The 19,615-nt window shown below is 35.7% G+C and overlaps 1 protein-coding gene across 5 annotated transcripts in view; it reads left to right on the forward strand.

Moving 5' to 3' along the window:
* Positions 1-19,341, forward strand: part of LOC145663226 (cytosolic carboxypeptidase-like protein 5) — a 95,044-nt gene extending 75,703 nt beyond the window's left edge. For all 5 annotated transcript variants that reach the window (XM_081729594.1, XM_081729592.1, XM_081729590.1 and 2 more), the window contains 4 exons: positions 2,346-2,450; positions 4,943-4,990; positions 6,185-6,229; positions 18,907-19,341. In XM_081729594.1, the coding sequence (XP_081585720.1) occupies positions 2,346-2,450; positions 4,943-4,990; positions 6,185-6,229; positions 18,907-19,123 (415 nt within the window). In that variant the 3' untranslated portion in view covers positions 19,124-19,341. The remainder of the gene's footprint in view (positions 1-2,345; positions 2,451-4,942; positions 4,991-6,184; positions 6,230-18,906) is intronic.
* Positions 19,342-19,615: the final 274 nt, after the last annotated feature.

A 19,615-nucleotide genomic window follows, 5' to 3' on the forward strand; every position in this document is an offset into this window, starting at 1 on the left:
TGGTGGAGTAAAGAGAAGGCCTACATCCCAACACCACTCAAAAACTGCTTCAATTTATGTTGACCAAAAAGACTAACTAACGTAAAATGTTCTATATAACACAACTTGAGTTAAACCCACTTCTAAAATGTAGATGAGCATTATAAACGAACAGGGTGCGAATTGGCGGGGGGGATGCCAGGGATTTCCCCCCCTGACAAAAATCTTTCCCACCCTGGAGAAGAAAAATTTTATCCCTGGCAGGGATAACTTTTTCCCCCTCTGGAGTATTTTTAAGTGGACATAAAGATAAGTAGGTCTACTTTGCGTAGCTAACCTAAATATTACTTGAGTGAAAATTTATGAAAGATCTCACATCTCAACTGTTTTGTACTTGTTAGTGTATATATATAACTGGGGGGAGGACTGGGTGCGCATATAGGTGAAATTCATCCCCCCCTGGGAAAATTTTTCAATTCGCACACTGTAAACGAATATATATAGCAAAATAAGTTGACCATGGAGTATCACTACATCCTGTTATTCTTCCATGTTCTGGCGGGGTACCCAGAATTCTTTACGCGAGACCGCGAGCATGATGTTCCTACAGGGATGCAAACTACAATTACATTACAAGATGTGTCTTGTAAATTACACTAGTATTACAATTCTAGTCAGATTATATAAGGGCGTTACATGTAAAATATTTTACAAGACATTATTGAGTATGCGCTTTTTATAATAGTGAATGTGTACTTTTTATAATAGTTGAGGTCATAATGAAAGGAAAATTGTTATATTTGAATGAACAGAGGAAGGACGTAAATATTGTAAAATCGTTTTCAACACTTTTTAATTATTATTTTACTTGAGATTTTTTCGTAGTTTGTTATTAAAATACTTACCAATATATCCTCATTTTATTGATCTAACAAACCAATATATCTCAATAGTAACGTAGTTCAGATTGATCGAGCTCCTGGGCATTCAGAATTTCATGTCACGCCCCCCTCCCCCCTCGACCCCGTTACGAAATCCTGACTAAACGAACCAATATATGTTCCAGTAAAATAGTTTAGAATGATCGAGCCCCTGGTGTGATGACCATAGTATTTCATGTCACGGACCCCTCCCTTCACGAAATCCTGGCTACGTGCCGGCATTACTGGGCACCTTGTATATTACATTGCATTGTCATTAACAAATTAAAGTAATAAGTAAAAACTTGTTGTGACTAATATTGAAACGTGTGAATTGCCAGCGGAGCGAGGAAGAAAATTTTTAACAAATTTATTTATTTGTAAACCGACAGCAATATTGATTTAATAGGGCGTCAATACTCAAAAGGGGCGTCGCGTCGTTTCCTCTTTTCCAACATTATTTGTTTCTTCTTGCTCATTCGGCGTCCTGTTGGTATCAGCACCCGGGGTACCCGCCCCGCTCGTCCCCCACCCCACCCCATCAAGACACGGCTCTGGACGAGTGTAAGGTAATTGAATATTTAGTGTTTGTAAGAGTTCATGTTTTGTGATCACACGTGTGCGAGGTACTCTCAGGAGTACTATTGCCAGAAAGAAGTTGAGACCTGAGTTTAGCCGAGATAGATTTTTAGGAGCTGCCATTAGCCAGATAGGTGAACAATATTCCAATATAGGAGAAATTATTGCCTTGTAGAACATTGTTAAGGAAGAGAGGTTCTGTATTTCTGATAACCTGTACAGAAGTCCTACAAGACACATCGAGTTTTTAGTGATAGTCTTTATATGTTCTGTAAAAGTTGGTTTTGAGTTTTACGTCCCACGGTTATGCCGGTGAGGCTAAAGGAGACGGTGATGATGAGTAATGAATGAAATGGTGGAATGATGAAAGTAGGAGGAAACGGTAGAACCCCGAGGAAACCCACTCACACGGTGTTTGTCCACCACAAAATTCACTTGGCGGGGGCTGGGATCGAACCTGGAACCCCAAGCACCAGAGGTGAATGCTCTACCACTGAGCCACCGCCGTCCCAAAAGTTGGTTTTGTGTCAAAAGTAACTCCGAGATGTTATATGAGGTAATATTATAATATTACCTCATATATGAGGTATGTTATAATATGAGGTATGTTATAATATTTTTGTTTATGGAAACTGTTCAAACGATTAAAATTCTATTTGATTTCAAAGATAGGAGAATAGTCCCCACATATTAAATCAATGGGCTGCAGAGAATGCGGCGAAGACACTTAACCACATTTAAGTCATTTATTAACATTGAGGGAAATGGGGAGCCTTAATGCTATAGAAACCAGTAGCTTCAATTTTCATATTCTAAGAAATGATATTTCAAGTTGCTTTATAATTCAAGATGAGTGTTTGGTTTCAGGTTGTTAATGAACAAGACCCTCGCATTCTGGACAATTTTCTTTCTTTATTTATGCTCCATTGTCATGGAAAATAAATTTCTGCAACAGATAGCACAATGTATCAAGTAAGTAACAATGAACATCATCTATAAATTCGTAATGAGTAGAGTGGTAGGCTATAACAGTAGAATATTTTGTATGAGAGTAGAGCTCGTACAGAACTTCATCAACTAGAGCTAAGCATTTCTTGTGTCTCTTGTTTCTCATGTCGACATGATATTACAGTGTTTTTATCATTATCAAGTTTCTCTTGACATGTTGGCAATTGTTCTTTTATTCTTCTGATCGGTTGCTATAGATATACCACACTGACTTGACACCTAGTCTTCCGTTCCAGGCGCTGCTATCGGCTGAAGGAATTCCACTTCCTTTCGCTAAGGCTCTCTCACTTAGCAATAGCTGAACCCTTAATGGCGCAACGTGTGGGTGTGAGCTTTAGTTCGCATTTTGGCAGCACTATAACATTATTGGTCCTCCATAAACCTGACATTCTTCCATCCTTCCGTGCAAAAAGCCGTTTTGTTGCATAAATATGAAAATGCATTGGATTTATTCCATTCTATAAACATACATCTGAAATAGAACCTTATCAAATGCATATGTTGAATATGTTGTTGCACTTGTTATATTACAATATGTTGAATATGCTCCTAAGCGCTAATATATGCTCTAACCTTTCAAATATGCATTTATATGCACTATAAAACTTCAAATTGGAGCTGTATTATTGTTGTTTGAAACCCCTATAAACTTTAACAGAGATGCATATAAGCAAATAAAATATGCATTTGCATTAAAATCCGATCTCTACTAATGATTTACATACTTTCATAGAATATGCTTGAAAATGTTTTTAAAAAAATAGATATGAAGGTATAAAAATCGAAATTAATTTTAAAATTGCGACTGAGAAGTTTATCCTGATAAAGCATAAACAAAAGAGTAACTGCTTTGTAATATATTTGAAATTTTCTGATACTTGATTTGTGATGTAACTCTAACCGTCATGACACTGGAACTTATTAACGAATAACTAACACTTTCTGACCAGAGCTTCTGAATACACTTATTTATTAAAACTAAAATAAAGTGTTATAGTTTCGAAAACTTGTCGTCTTCATCAGACACTCAATGGGCAGAAGCAAGAAAAACTGTTCGCAACTTTGGCAGACGAGTAATACATCTGTAAGAAACTTGAAGGAGAAGCAAACTTAACAAACATTAGTTTTTCCTTCTATATGAGTTCTCCACACTCTCTTGACAGAACAATATTTGCCTTCCCACTAGAGACCTGCACGGGCTTGGGCGGGCTGGCTCTGTTATTTCTTTGGGCCGGGCCGGGGCGGGCCGGGCTTGGGCGGGCCGACACTGATTTCTCTTCAAGTCGGTCCGGGCTAGGGCCGATTAATTGCAATTCTTTAATAATTATTGACTTTCGTTAGACAATAATTAGAATGAAGGCAAACGTTGAAGAAGTGTGAAAAATGTTACAAAATGAGACTTTTAAAATTTTTCGGGCCCGGGCTGGGCCGGGCCTAGGTACATTCGGGCTGGATTGGGCTCGGGTCGAAAAAATCGGCCCGTGCAGATCTCTACTTCCCACTACCAGCTGTAATTTAACGAAATACGTATAATTCCCGAAGATGATCATGAAACAATTATTCAACCACACATAAAAAATAGGAGTTTTATACAACGGACCCCAGGAAATGGATTCGATGTAGTTTGTTACGTTAAATTTCGAAACCCCAATTCAATGTCAGTTTGTTTTATGGACGAATAACTTTAGAGATTTTGCATAGGTAGAATACACATAAGACAACCATGCAAAAAAAAAAAAAAAAAAAAAAAAAAGTTGTGTGCAGTGGGCCAAAGGGTACGGATTCAATGTTTTTGTTTTTGTGTTTGACAGAATCCAAATTTCGAAACCTCAAGACGATCGACCGTGTCTATTTCTTTGCTGGGCGAGAAACTTCAGGGAATTTTGGTACGTAAGACAGCACATACGTTTTCGCCTATAAAACAAAATTGAGAAGATCAATCGCCCTGCGATTTTGAAATTTGGATTCTGTGTAACAAAATACATTGAACCCATTCCCTGGGGTATTGTGCACAGAATTTTTATTTGTGTGCGTGTGTGTGTGGCTGTGTTATTATTGTTACGTACATTATTATTATTATTATTATTATTATTATTATTATTATTATTATTATTATTATTATTATTATTATTATTATTATTATTATTATTATAGTTACTTTATAATATATACCTGATATAAGAACTTATTTTATTTTTAGAAGATAATCTTGGTAAATAGTATTTGAAATCTTTGAATTAAGAGGAGCATTGCAGCTCTCTTGTTTTTGAATGTAACTAAATGTACTTACCGTGTATGATAAACACTTATTATGATTGGAGTTGAATTTGAAAAGAGAACAGAACGCTTTTCTCAGTATTCTTAGGACGTTATGTTCTAGAGTAAATATGAGACTTATATTTTATATATTATTTTGATATATTAACAAAATGTTTTCTTTTTATTTCCAATGGCAGCTTCATATGCAGCAAATCATTAACGTTCTTGGCAACAGCTCTTCGCAGGTTAGTTCGTTTCTTATTTATTTATTTATTTATTTATTATTTTTATTACGTGTTCTGTCCTTTGGCACCTTTATTTGTTGCTTGACATGTCTCTACATTTTGCTTTGGATAGGTGGTAACTCTACTCACCAGAGGAAATAGAAATTGTGCGTCTAAAAAATGAAATGAAATCTTTGAGTTTCACGTCCCAAGGTTATGCCGGTTAGGCTAAAGCAGACGGTGATGATGAGTAATGAATGAAATGTTAGAATGAACAAAGTGGGAGGAAACGGGATAACCCCGAGGAAAGCCACGCATACGGTGTTTGTCTACCTCAAAGTTCACTGGCGGGGGCTGGGATCGAACCCGGTACCCCAAGCACTAGAGGTGAACGCTCTACCACTGAGCAATCGCGGCCCTCCTGCGTGTAATAAAGAATGCTGAAATAGACTAGTAACCAACGAAGGAGCCTAAATCTGTAAGAGCATTCACAACGAAACCCAAATAATGAAACAAGTATTTATAACAGCTATGCCAACTGTCGCAAAATATTGTAAAACAAAATTTGCGCTGCGTTGACGCAAATCACTATGGAAAGAGGCTCAAGATATCCGAGACAATTCCCAGCGACCCCAAAATGCGCTGTCATTACTCGCATAACTTCCTCTTATCCCTCGCGCATGCCCAAGAAACCGACTACTCTGCAAGTAACTGGTGCTACCTGGCAGCCCGTTCGTCCACTGTGGTTGGAGGTGGAGCGTAGCAGAATTCGCTCATAACTACCGGACTCTTCCTGCAATAAGTAGCTAGAGAGTGGTTTCTGCTGCGTTCAAATCGAAGATCTGTTAAGGAAGCGAGACAGAGTCCATGCAAAGAGTCTCGTGGCTGTTTCTAAATACATATAGTTCTCAGAAACTTGTATCGTTGAAAAGATACTAAAGTAGAAAATTATCTTTATAAATTAGTTTTTATAATAATAACTTTATTTTGCAATATTCTAGAGCTACCACCGGTAGGCCACAAAATAGGTCACTCCTTTGAATTAATCTAAAATGTTTTTCATCAGTTTCCTTATTACTTTCACCTTATGGAAACTATTTAAGTTACAATTTGAACAATGCAATAGAAGTTGTTGCTACTTGTAGACTAGAATACTTTTTAAATTATTATTTAATGTTGCCCGTTTTAACACTTTTTTCTTAATTTTTACACCAGCTTGTCATCTGTTGTGGTGACAGTGATGCGCCCAGTCCAGCACAGGTTTGTATATACAAAACTGCTTTCTTCTTTCTAGACAGAACTATCAGATGTAGATAATTAACCACATCAGGATGTGATTAGTTTAGAAAAATTTCAGTACGTAAAGGCTATTCTCATAGACTCTATTATTAGTTTGAATTAGTAGCTACCAAACAAGAATGCAAATAAATTAATTTCTTCTATTTTTTTATGGTGTTCACTCAGTGGCAGCGCTACAGGAAGGCAAGTAGAGACGACCGCCACCCCAATATTTTTTCTCGCCTCCCTTTCGCCCCGTCATTTTTCTATGTACAATCGGTGAATAATAAAAATAATAACAATAATAATATGTACAACTGATAATAATAATACTCAAAGCAAAACATCCCTCCCCAAAACTTTCATTGCCTCCCTCTATTTCTTCTACTATTACGAGCCTAGCGCCGCCACTGCCTTTACTTCCCCTTGAGTTGATCGATTTCTTTTATTGCAGTCGCTACTTGCTTTTGTCCTTTTCTCTCTTCATTATTATTTTTATTTCGTTCTTTATCTCCCTCTCCTCCCGGCATTTAATGGTCAGGGCTCTACGTTTTTGTTATGGTATCTAATTATTTAAACCATGTCCTATTTTCTATTTTTCTTTTATTTACTTATTTATTTATTTATCTACAAAATATACAAATGGACAGACGAATGAATAGATGAACATGGAATAGAAACAGAAACAAAAAAGGCTGAGAAGAAAGAAACTCTATTAAGGGTCTTTACTACAGCGAAATTAAACTACCGCTAATTTTAGAGTATTTCTGTAATATCTTCAGAACAACTAAAAATACTCGAAAAGTTGAAACGTAGTGAACTAGACAATACGATTTTGCATGTGATACCGTTATCACAACTCATCTATCTGCTTTCGATTTGCAGCTGTAGAAAGATTTAGCATTTCTTGCGAGTTCTGTAAATAGAGGGATACCAAAAGCGGATAGGTGTATTGTGGTGAAGATATCACATGCAAAATCGTATTATCTAGTTCACTACATTACTGCTTTTCGAATATTTTTATTTGTTTTGAAGATATTACAGAAATACTCTAAAATTAGCGGTAGTTTAATTTCGCTGTAGTGAAGACCCTTAATAAAGATTAAATTAAGTTTGCATTTGTGTCTTTTCTAATTTACTTTGTTTTAATTTATGTTTATTTTATCACCAATGCTTATTTTTTCTATTTCTTGTTGCCACCATCGAAAGTATTGCTGAAAAATGTTTGTTAGGAAATTGATTCTCCATGTTTTTCATTTTTATTTTTTCGTGGATTCTTTCTGATTTGTTAGGGATTTGTTGTCCATATTTGCTTGTTAATACTATTTCTTCTACGCTACAGTTCTCAATGTTGTAAACACTAAATTATTAAGAACGTAAATCAGTGACGTATTTAGGGGGTGGCTATCGGACTCAAGCACCCCCGAAATAGATAAATTTATATATAATATATAATAACTGCATACCTACATAGATCTAGTATATACACCTACTCAGGAGAGTGTGCATAGTCCCCCTCGAAACAAAATCCTAAATACGCCACTGACGTAAATCACTACCGACTACAAAACTATAGTACACTAAACACATTAATTGTTTCCATCTTCTATTCGTGGCAATTTTATTTCGTTCCAAAATCTATTACAATTTACTGTAGTTTGTCTGAACCATATAGGCGTTCATTGTCCTTCATTCATTTCTATTTCCTGAGTATTCGTGTTTATGTCGCAGATCATTATATTGTGGTCACTCACTGTGACTGGGTTTAAGACTTTCCCATTTTTATCTAGCTGTACATGTTCGTTCAAGTTACTGTTAGATCAATGCTGGGGTGTAGCCAGCAGGTTAATCTAGGAGGGGTCATCGTTTTCGATGGGGGCAGCTACGATGTACAAAACGTCTGTGAAGTTGTCTCGCCCACCTAACGAATTTTTTTTTCTTATCTACATCGTTAGTTTACGTTAGTTTTGCTTAAATTATCGTTAGTTTCGAAAAAATAAAATTTTTATTCAAAAAATAAATGGGCAGGCCAACTTCACGGTTCCCCACCCACAAACGAATTTCAAATTTTTTCCATCACATCGTTAGTTTATTGTTAGATTACGTTAGTTTTGCTAAAACTATCGTTAGTTTCGCAAAAATAAGAATTTTATTCGAGAAATAACCGTTACAGTCATATCTGAAGTTAACCCGAAATTAAGAAATCTCCTAAATTTTTCACCCCATATCATAAATTTGTGTCGGGTTTACTAAAACTATCGTTGGTTTCTTTTGTTCAAAAATAAACGTGAAAGTTATCAGAGATAGTAAAGCATCTTCGACTCTCTATTACAATAACACATGGAGTATACATTTCTGGTGTCTATACAACTTTTCGAACTTGCTGCCACCTTGATACGCCCTTTCTTTGATCAAAAGACTTTGGATTATGTAAGCGTTATGTTGACATTTTAACAAAATATACATACAAATATAAGAGAGAATAGTCCCTATTTACAAATTTTGGCTGAACAGATATATGGAACGTGTTGGAAATAGCAAACAAAATTATTATTATTATTATTATTATTATTATTATTAGTAGTAGTAGTAGTAGTAGTAGTAGTAGTAGTAGTAGTAGTAATAGTAGTAGTAGTAATAGTGAAAGAAGTTAGAAACAATTCCACAGTTGCTACGAAACAATAATATTTCTTACACATTTATGACTCACACTAGGCCCTAAGGATGACTCTTATGTATTCATGAATTGTTTGCTAAACATGTTACGTTCTTAGACAGTACGAATGAAGACTGCAGACATGACATTGTGTTTTAGTATTTTTTCTGTGAAGAAACTCTAACTTGTGAAACTGACAGAAATTTAATATTGTCCATGTTATTATACATCAGATGTATCAACATTGTAAATGATGTATACATTTTCCACATACTAAACATTTTCCTTTAGTGCCTCAGCGGTAATCGAACCCTGGACCTTTAAATTACGAGATGCATGCTCAAGCCACTACGCTAAGACTGCTGTTAAGTAAGACTCAAAAAAACACTCGTGTATGTAGCAACTTGCACACGTTTACGATTCTAATATTTTATTAGCGATGAAACACTGATTTCGGTCATGATAAAAAATATTATTGTCCAGAGATTCAAATTTAAATTAAACAAAAGACATACAAAAACACGCAAGGACTTTAAGGAGAAAGTGGTTTTAAGAGTAATTCGAACCCTTAACTGGAACCTGATGCCTCAGACCATTTTCTTTCTGATTCACCGAAAGTATCCGTAACTTGTGTCTATTATAATCGGTCATACTCGTTTTACAGTTATTTCCAGTAATCTTGAACGACACGGACAGGAACACAAACACATCGAGGAGATTTAATATTTCAAAGGCTCTCCTACAGGGAATCGAGCCCGAGACTACTGAACTATATGATGGGTGGGGTATCTGGTTCGTTCCCAAGGCAAGTAAGCTAGAGGTGAACATCATCGTGCTCCTGGGTTTTCCTCTCTTTGCCTCCAACTTTCTCATTCCACCAATTCGTCCATCATAAATTACTCGCTTGTATCCTTCAACCTAACAAGTATAATGGTGGGACATAAAACGAAATTTCAAACGGTTAACCAAAGCCAAACCGAAAAAGTTGTATTTTCTGTTGTTCACTAACGTGTTTTCACAAAAAAAATAGAGAGAGTAAAAACATGGGGTATCAAAATTCCATTCAAAAGTGAAACAGCAGATTCATAATACCTTAACTTAAAACGGAACCGTTACATATCTTTCGGAACTTTTACAAAATATTATGGATATTCTGAAAAACGCAATATAGTGTCTGTTTTCGAACAAACTGGAATATAATCAAAGGATTTGCATTTGTTGAAAATCAATTGGGGCTCTTGTTATAGGACAAAATCACACACACACACACAAGTAACCAACGTATTTTCGTTGTGTCACTGGAATATAATCAAAGAATTTGCATTTGTTGAAAATAAATTGGGGCTCTTGTTATAGGACAAAATCACACACACACACAAGTAACCAACATATTTTCGGCCCACTTAAGCAAACCAGCTCCAAATAAAACATAATATAACAATGGAAAACTTCGCCGGAACCACAACCACACACATACACACAAATAAAGAAAACTAACATTTTAAAACCTCCAAGATTAGTAGGTTAGCTTTACATTTCAATGTTGTATTCTTTATTCGTAAAAACAGTTTACCTTTTCCACACAATAACCGTGTGATCTCACTTCTCAGACAATAAGCTACTCGTATGTACTGGACACGTAAATACATTAAGAAACCGTATACTATGGATACACGGTTGTAGTAGAAACAAATGCCTCCAGAAGGATAAGAATCATTTCTTGAAAATTATTACTTTAGGCTCTATCATCATTAATTGTTAAAAAATATCATTAATCTAAGAATAAGACAGATAAAATCCTATATTAAAATACAAATACTTTCTTACTATAATAACATAGAATTTTACATAAATTGATCCAAATATATCTTCTTCTGGTAGTTCCTCCTAAGGATATTTATGGAGATTTTATATGATCTTTATAAGAGGGCTGTAGCCCTATATCAGGCACTGGCACATGCAAGGAGCATCGGAGCATTAATTCTGTGACATGCGTCATTATGCTGACGCTTAGTGGCGTTCCCAAAACACAATATAGGGTTTTGGTAACACACCACTCACTACCATTTTACGCCCCTTGCAACGAAACGAGGAGCCTTACCAAAAATAATGTTCCAGACGACTGTACTAATATTGTGGATGAGTGTTATTGTATTTTGTAGCTATAATACTCATGTGCTCAAATTCCTTATCAATACTCATAGGAGAAAACTGCCTCAAAAATTCAACATTCAGCCTCCCCTTAAGGAAAAACTTTTTTGCTTACTCCCCAAAACAGGGGCTAAAGAATGACTTTCTCTCATTTACTGTTAGAATTTAAAACATTCAGACATTTTTTCAATAAGAATGCCAAATTTCACATTAATAGCGTAAAAACTTCCAGTGGTTTAGAAAATTACAGGAATTATGGAATAGGTTGTATATGTAAATACGGGCGGAAATAGGGGACTATAAGGGCTTTATCTCCTAATTTGCACTACACAATGGCAGTTGATTTCACGAGACAATAGAAACATCAAGTACAACCTAACCACTAGCCGTGTTCTAAACCTGGTTAACGGGTTTGGGTTCTATTTAAGATTGAAACAAAATGTGTCGCTTTATTTCAGAAACCAAATTGAATTTTTTTTTTCAATTCTCTTCGAAAGACACTACGTAACCTTTTTACAGAATATCCATACATATTTTGTAAAAGTTCCGAAAGATATGTAATGGTTTCTTTTTAAGTTAAGGTTTTATGAATCTGCTGTTTCACTGTTGAATGTTATTACGATACCGCATATTTTTTCTTTCTATATATATTTTTTTGTGAAAACACATTAACGAACAATAGAAAATACAACTTTTTCGGATTGGTTTCGGTTAACCGTTTGAAATTGCGTTTTATGTCCCACCATTATACTTGTTAGGTTGAGAGAGACCAGCGAGTGATTTATGATGGACGAATTGGTGGAATGAAAAAGTTGGGGGAAAGAGAGGAAAACCCAGGAGCACGATGATGTTCACTTCAAGCTTACTTGCCTTGGGAACGAATCAAGTACCCCACCCAAGAGATAGTTCAGTGGTCCCGGGTTCGATTCCCGGTGGGAGAGCCTTTGAAATATTAAATGTTCTCGATGTATCTGTGACAATAGCTCCTTTCATTCGAGATTACTGGAAATAACTAAAACGAGTATAACCAAGTATAAGAGAGACAAGTTGCGGAGATACTTTCGGTGAATCGGAATGAAAATGGTATTATTATTATTATTATTATTATTATTATTATTATTATTATTATTATTATTATTATTATTATTATTATTATAACAAATATGTTCGCAACTAGGGATCCATCTCTATCTTGCATGGGAGGTTCACGAGTTTGCTACGCCACTGGTGTCCCTTATTTTGTATCTGTCTCTCTTTCCGTTTCGTGTGGATGTTTGTTTTTGTGCTATTACTTTTATATTAAGCCTTTACAGTATGTAACCTTTTTCATTTTTTACGGATTTTTTGGAAAAATGCGAGAAACTGCATTCCTCTGATATCTATTTCTTACCATCCATCTTGTTTAAACTGCTTAAGTAAGATCATTTTGTAAATTTTTATGTCATTCATTGCCCTCACGATAATAAAATCGTCATTCTTAAAAATTTATTTTATTGTCTTATTTACAGTTTGCGACACTGCTATATTTGTAACAAAATTAAGGTTTGTTTCAACGTCTTTCTAATTCTCAACCACCCCAAGGTCCCTGTTTTTGGGTTGCCTACTATTGCAGGAAAGGGAGAATCACAGATGGTAATGCACTTTTGGAGTTACCCATACAAACTATTTGAAGCCGATTACGTAATCTCAAATCAAAACTTGCAACGCACTTTTTCATATCGACCTTTCAAATAATCCAGACCAACTCTCATGCGCATTGAATGTAATGTGTGTACTGGAAAGACAAATCACATACCGCACTCAAAGGCATCATTATTAAATATAGGGTGTTTCAAAAGTCCCATACCACCCTTTTTAAAATCTATGTAGTTTCATTAAATGTGATATGGGCGATACACGTTAGGGAAAGGTAGTATGTCACATGAACAGCCGCCATGTTGGACTCAAAAGTTTTATTTTAAACATTATGTGGGCAGTGTGATGTATGCCGAAGGGGTAGAATTTCCTTAGGATGTCAAGTATGCGATTATATTTTATGTGACCTAATTTGGTGAAAGCTACGTTCATCTCTTTCTTACTTATAAAAATGTAACAATTTCTGGATAGAAAGCCATCCCTATGCCGTAAACGTCGCCAACACCTAGTGACCCACTTGCCGGTAAATGTCGATCGTCGATATAGCAACGTGTCGAAGGGTTGCCGCTAGTGTGCCATTAATGGCAGGGATTCGTCGAGTCGAAACAGATATCTAAAGTTGGGGTGTTGAAGTTACCACCACGTAGCACCGAGGACTTCATTTCGGTCCGCGCTTCATCGATTAGTCTCGGAGAATCGCGAAGGGACCAACATGAACTATCGCAAGTCATGTGCATGCGGTTATTATTATATATTATTTTTTCCTGACGAATTGTTCCTAAAGTGAGCTCCGGGAGTTAAAAAAAGCCCCTGCCTGTACATCATGATGTGAAAAATCTTGAGATAAATGCGTATAATTGTAAAGTCGGGGCCATGGATAAGCGACTATTTTTCCTGGAAGAAGGAAGACTTTCCTCTACCCCCTGTGGCTTAGCAACCGCAAACTGCACTGGAGGTCGCGAAGGACTCAATGATGCCAGATTTCTAAACTGAATGAACTGGTTCCTCTCTGTTTTGAAGGTTTCCATTCCAGATTCTCATATGGGAACAGCAGAAGTAAAAACTTATTTTTTAGTTCAACCTAGACACAACTTGCATTATGTTAGTATTCGGAAGTTTTCGATAAAGTGATATGTTTATTTATTGCCCATAAAATATCTGTAGGGAAAATGAGCTAACGAAGTATCTCATTTTTTTTAAAAAAACGGATTCTATTTTCTTCGGGATGACATTTTTTTAAAGGAAAAAAAGTATGGAAAGGGAAAAATTTACGCACTTAAAAGGTAAATATTTATTGATTTATTCTCAACTTCTGCAAGAGCCTAACTTTTGGCGCTATAGTTTACAACTTAAGGCAGGTAGTAGGGTGATTTTCCTTTCTTCTTTTTATAGTTTTCCGATGTTTGCAAGCCATAATAAAATGAATCATATATTTGTAAATTTAAGCATGATTTTTTTGAAGTGTATATATAAAGAAAGAAAGAAGGAAACACAGTATGTCTTACGTCTTCATCCACGATTGAGTAACAACACAAAAAGAAGTTAAAAGTTAAAACTTTTTTGTATTGTTTTGCAAATTAAAGAAACGAAGAGAAGGAAGTGAAAATCTTAGCTTGGAATGCTTTCTCAAAAAATTTCATTCCTTATAGAACGCTTCAATTTATTGTTTATGACCATCAATGTTTTTCACAGTTGTCAGTTGGTAAGTTTTAGTTCTCTACTTTCTCTTGAGATTTTGTTCGAAGAGATTGTAGTATGCTGGTGGTGTCTACGTATTTTCTTGCTGATTGGAAATGTCTAATTTCTTTCGGGAGTACCAGAGGATAAGCAACCTAGTCCTTCTGGCCAGAAAAGTCTAAGTAACAAATAAAAGAATCGTGTACTTGGAAGTGAAGCAAAGCAGAGGAAGCAAAACATGAAAGTTTCAGGGGGCTGAAGGTAGTCGAAAGGGGCTCAAACCCTAGCTGCCCCTAGCTAGGGTCCGGTTTCGATATGAATGTTGGTTAAGAAATCCGGGCGATATGTATCTTTTTTAATTAATGCTAATTATTCAACACTTATCTCCACAAAGCATTTAATTTTCTTATTACTAAGTGCAAAAATTGACGTACATTACTCTCAAAGTCAAGGATATAAAATTACTTAAAAAAATACGAGAACATTTTCGGAAGAGAGGATAAAGATTATTTGAGAATCGAGACAAAACGAGACTTCTTCAACCTTAACAAGTCTCCTCTCGTGGACAACATTAGTCAAGGCTGAGTTAAATCGTTTTTCCGCGTTCCAAAACCAGTGACTTTACTTTAATCAAAGGAGATCACATATCGGAATAATATAAAATAATTCTAAACAACATTTATTTAATATCACCAGTTTATTGGCTTCAATGATGAAACCATACAGCCAGCCCACGTCACTAACCTTAGGATACGTTTTCATGTAAGATACTTGCACTCAATTGAATTACATTGATTTCAATACAAAAGTAAAGTATTTACAGATATAATTCTCAACAGCTTGTTTTCAATTTTATTTTAAGTTTCGGTACTGACAGATTTATCAACCGAGTGCTAATCAAATTTGCAATTTTACTGACATTTTGCACTAATCTTTGTTTCTAATTACCTGAGGATATTTCTTTAGTAAAACTAAAATTATAATATAGAAATTGACCCCATTTCCCCTTCTCAGGAACAGAATTAAAAAAAAAAAGAAAATCCGAAGGTCGCGGCCTGTAATTTTTTTAAATGAGAAATGTATGTGCTGAATTTTACACCTTCTTAAGCGAATCCTCACATTCGGCATTTTCTAAACAAATAATCGGTAATTTGATTATTAATACAAACCCCCTCTTTTCTCCTATAGGAGCGAAGTTTTCGCAATCATTGAAACGTGTTTTCTGTTAATTTTAATGAAGAATTTATCCCTTAGTTCCATCTTCTTAACCTCAATAATTAAAAAAAAAGAACTCTCTTTGTCTCCTATAGGACATATATTTTTAAAATTGTTTTATTAGCCCTTGCCTTTTGACAAAGGAATATTCTGTACAAATCCATGTTTCTATCTATAATAGTTTGAGTAAGGTATTGATGAGTAAGTCACTTTAGATATAATCTTTTTTAATTTTTTTAAATATAATAGTGTATATATCTTTTTAAAAACTCATAAATAATTCGTGTTCAGTTTTGGTATTTTCGCCCTATTTGAATTTTGTTGGCACTCGATCATAACATTTTTCTTAGATCACTTTTTATTACACAATTCACGAGTCAATACGTTTCTACTACGGTTTTCTCAATGGCTCTCTCTAGAAGAAAGAACATATGGTGTCCAGACATTTTCAAGAAAAAAAAAATGTGACAACCTTGTCCCTCAGCACGTGCAGAAAACACTTTTGTGGTCACTTGTGGTCATGCTTGCGGAAGGGGCTGTTTCTTATGAAGGGTATGGGTAAGGGTCGCTTAACGGTGGCCGCGACTGTATGAATTTAGGTGGCAATTGTCGCCGATCATTAGACAGTGAATATGGGAGAAGTATGAAATAAAGTAAATGGATGCGCGTCATTTTGTTATAAAATTGCATGACGAATGCAATTTATCTGATGCCGAACGGTTATCGTCAAATATACACGGTGAAAAGAACACTCTGATTATCCAAATTAAAAAGATTTCAACGATTTATACCTCTACAAGTGAGGATTTTTTTCATCGCCTCCGTGTCGAAGTGGGAAGAGCATATAGACAATTTAAAGTATTTTGGGGGAGTAATTTTGTGGTTCATTGGCGTTTCGTCTCGTCTCTGCCGCTGGTGGTGTAATTTTCAAAACGGAATTGGGGCCACCGCGAAGCATCGCTGCGGGGCCGCTTTTTTTTTTTTTTTTTTTTTTTTTGGCGAGATGTCGCTTGTTGCCAATCGGTGGTTCACCGACACTTATGACATGGGGATCTTGCCCAAAGTCAGTGAGGCTGTTCCGAAATAAAACGGAATGGTATCAATTCATAACGCAAGATTTGACTTTGTTTTTGAAGTAACCAGGAACCGTCAGGAAGGGTATCAATTTACTAGAAAAATATTATTCCCTATCAAATTTTCGGATATAAAGTCATCTTGCCCAAAGTGAGTGCATAACCTGAGCGATCACATTCAATTATATCAATTTTCAATGTGACTTCTGACTTCTTCTTTGAAATAACCAGAAACCGACAAGGGGATAAAGATTTCCAGGCGGTAGAATTTTCAGGGACAATAAAAACCGGTGACACTGGCGTTGCAATGCTCTTGAATGTGTTGAGAAATTCATATGCTTGAAATTTCAGTTCCGATTGGAAGCATTAAATTATATGTTATTTTTATGTGGCACAAAAGTACTATAGTTAGTAGTAAAACGTTGACTTCTTTATTGAAACAAATATTCCTCCCCTGTAAAAGCCTGAAGCCAAGGGCGCCCATCAGGGGGGCAAGGTGGGGCGCTTGCCCCCTCGTAGAGGAGATTGTACTTGGGAATATCGAAAACCCAATAGAATTTTTACATTAGTTACAGCAAAATTTGAAACTATATTTGAAACCGCTTATACTTGCCCCCTTTGGAAACCAAAACATGGGCGCCCTTGCCTGAAGCTGTGGTAACCCTTTAGAAGAATGTTGCCAAAATGTTGACACGAAAAGTCGTTAAACGAGAGGGGAAATAACTCCAACTTTGGGTAAAAAAATCGCTAGAAAAAAGTTATTTATGAAATCCGTTGTCTATAAGTATTGTTTGAAAGTTGTAGATGTAAAATAAACAATATGTTCTACTTACATCTTCGTAAACAGGGCGCGACCAATCCTTGAATTCAGGGATCATTTCACATTGTTTCGGGGACTTTTCTTCATATTTTGGAGTCAAAATAGTTCCGAAATAATTAACACTACAGTTCTTACTTTATGCATTTTTTTTTTTTTTTAAGAAAAAGTGCAGAACAATCCCAAAGCTCAAATATAACAAACACCCACTTCGCTTTTAGTCATGCATCTATAGGTCAGTGTTGCCACAGTCCTAGCCCTGGAGTGGGCTGAAAAATAGTACCAAATTGAAACAAAAAGGGCTGAATGCATTATTTTATACCAGGGTAATGCATGGCTCTATAACACAAAACTAAAAGAGGTGAAGTTCCATAACACTCCCCCTCTCCTCTTCCACGAGTCCAAATCAAGAAATTGTTCTTTTAAAAAATTATTTTTTAAAAACATCCAAATAGGAGGACCCCGAACAACCGTCAAGATGAAATTTTTCTCGCACGTAGGAAGTATAACCAAGGCCCCAAATTAAAAGGGAAAACAGTTACCATCTTCAGTATGTATTGTGAGCGCCTTTATTTTAAAGTGACCAATAAACCAAAACAACGGTGTTATGCCCATATATGAAAAATATATAACACGAGGAACAAATCAATCATCTCCGAGTTCGTGTACAAACAGCATGTTATAATAAAATATTAAAATATAAATTATTGCACCTTATTCTCTCTTATTTCAGACAGAAGGAGGATCATAGACTGTAAGAAGAATATAAGGTGAGTAAACTGACATTTGTAACTGACAGTTTTGACTGACAGTTCTGGAAATGTGACAACTATGTGTTATATGGTGCTGCATTGCGTAGAATTGTACCAACTTTTTCACAAAAGGGGCTGAAAATGCCAGCGTGGTACCAACGGGCCGATGAATGACAAAAAGGGCTGAATTTTGTACAATTGTACCAAGTGTGGCAACACTGCTATAGGTAATCTCGTCGCGATCGGTTACTTCTGTTTCTCAACGGAAGCTCTGGAAACTAAAGGACATCAAGTTTGTAATTTTTCTCCGTTAGAGGGCAAGGGTAAAAGATAACAATGCAGGATTGTGAGGAGTGGGTAGGTACGCTCTATTCCCAAACTCTTCATCACTTCCGCTGATCAAAACAAACAAAAAGAGAGAAAAGAACATAAAAATGTTTTGAACTAATAATGCTCCTCTACAGATTAACCGGTTGTTTGCAGCAAAAAGTCGCTAAATTTGAAAGTAACTAGGTAAATCGACATTTACAAATCAAAAATTCGCCAATCGAAAAAAAAATTGTCGCTATCGTGGAGGTCGAATCCCCCAGATTTAGCGACTTTTTCCGCAAATTGGCAACATTGCTTTAGAATTAGATGAAATAAGTATTAGACCATAATTCTGTTGTTATTTTTGCTTTCAGAATCTCCCTCATTCCTGCCTCTACTATCTTCATGTATAGTTTCGCCGCTTTGACGATTTTTATTTTAATTCATTCTTATTCCGACAAAATAAAAGAGCTTCTCATTGAAGGAAAAGATATTTGTGTGCTGCTGACGAGAATCATAGTTGCGTTCTCAGTCATTTGTTGGAAGAAGCTGAAATTGCACTATCGAAGGAGAATTCGTCGAGATCTTTAGCATTTAGATGCCAACAGATTGTTTGCATAACAATGCTAAGTCCAAGAATTTTCAAGCAGTAAAAGCGTATTATTATTATTGTGGAATCATTTATGATTGAAGCAAGAGGTTGAAAAATATGGATTTTGTTCTTTAATCCTACTTGAGAATAAAACATATTGCATCGCTGTCAAATTATTCACTGTTAGGGGCCTAATAAAAATTTGACAACTATTGTATACTTCTATTTAGATTTAAAAGAAAAATTATGTCTACATTTAGCTTACAAAAACTATTATACACAAAATGTCACCCATGGTTAAGGTTGCCAACTGACCGGCATTGTACCGGCTGGCCGGTATTTTAGTCAGACTCAACTATATACTTCAGGGACAGTGTTATGTAAAATTCAGAGTACTGACAGGACGCTGAACCTTTAAGAAAAACTGGCTAATTAAGATTTCTTCAGAGATACGAGGGTCACTACGAAAGTTTTGAGATGTGAAATAACTT

This window comes from Thermobia domestica, chromosome 10 (assembly GCF_964235325.1).
Source record: "Thermobia domestica chromosome 10, izTheDome1.hap1.1, whole genome shotgun sequence".
Taxonomy (NCBI): domain Eukaryota; kingdom Metazoa; phylum Arthropoda; class Insecta; order Zygentoma; family Lepismatidae; genus Thermobia; species Thermobia domestica.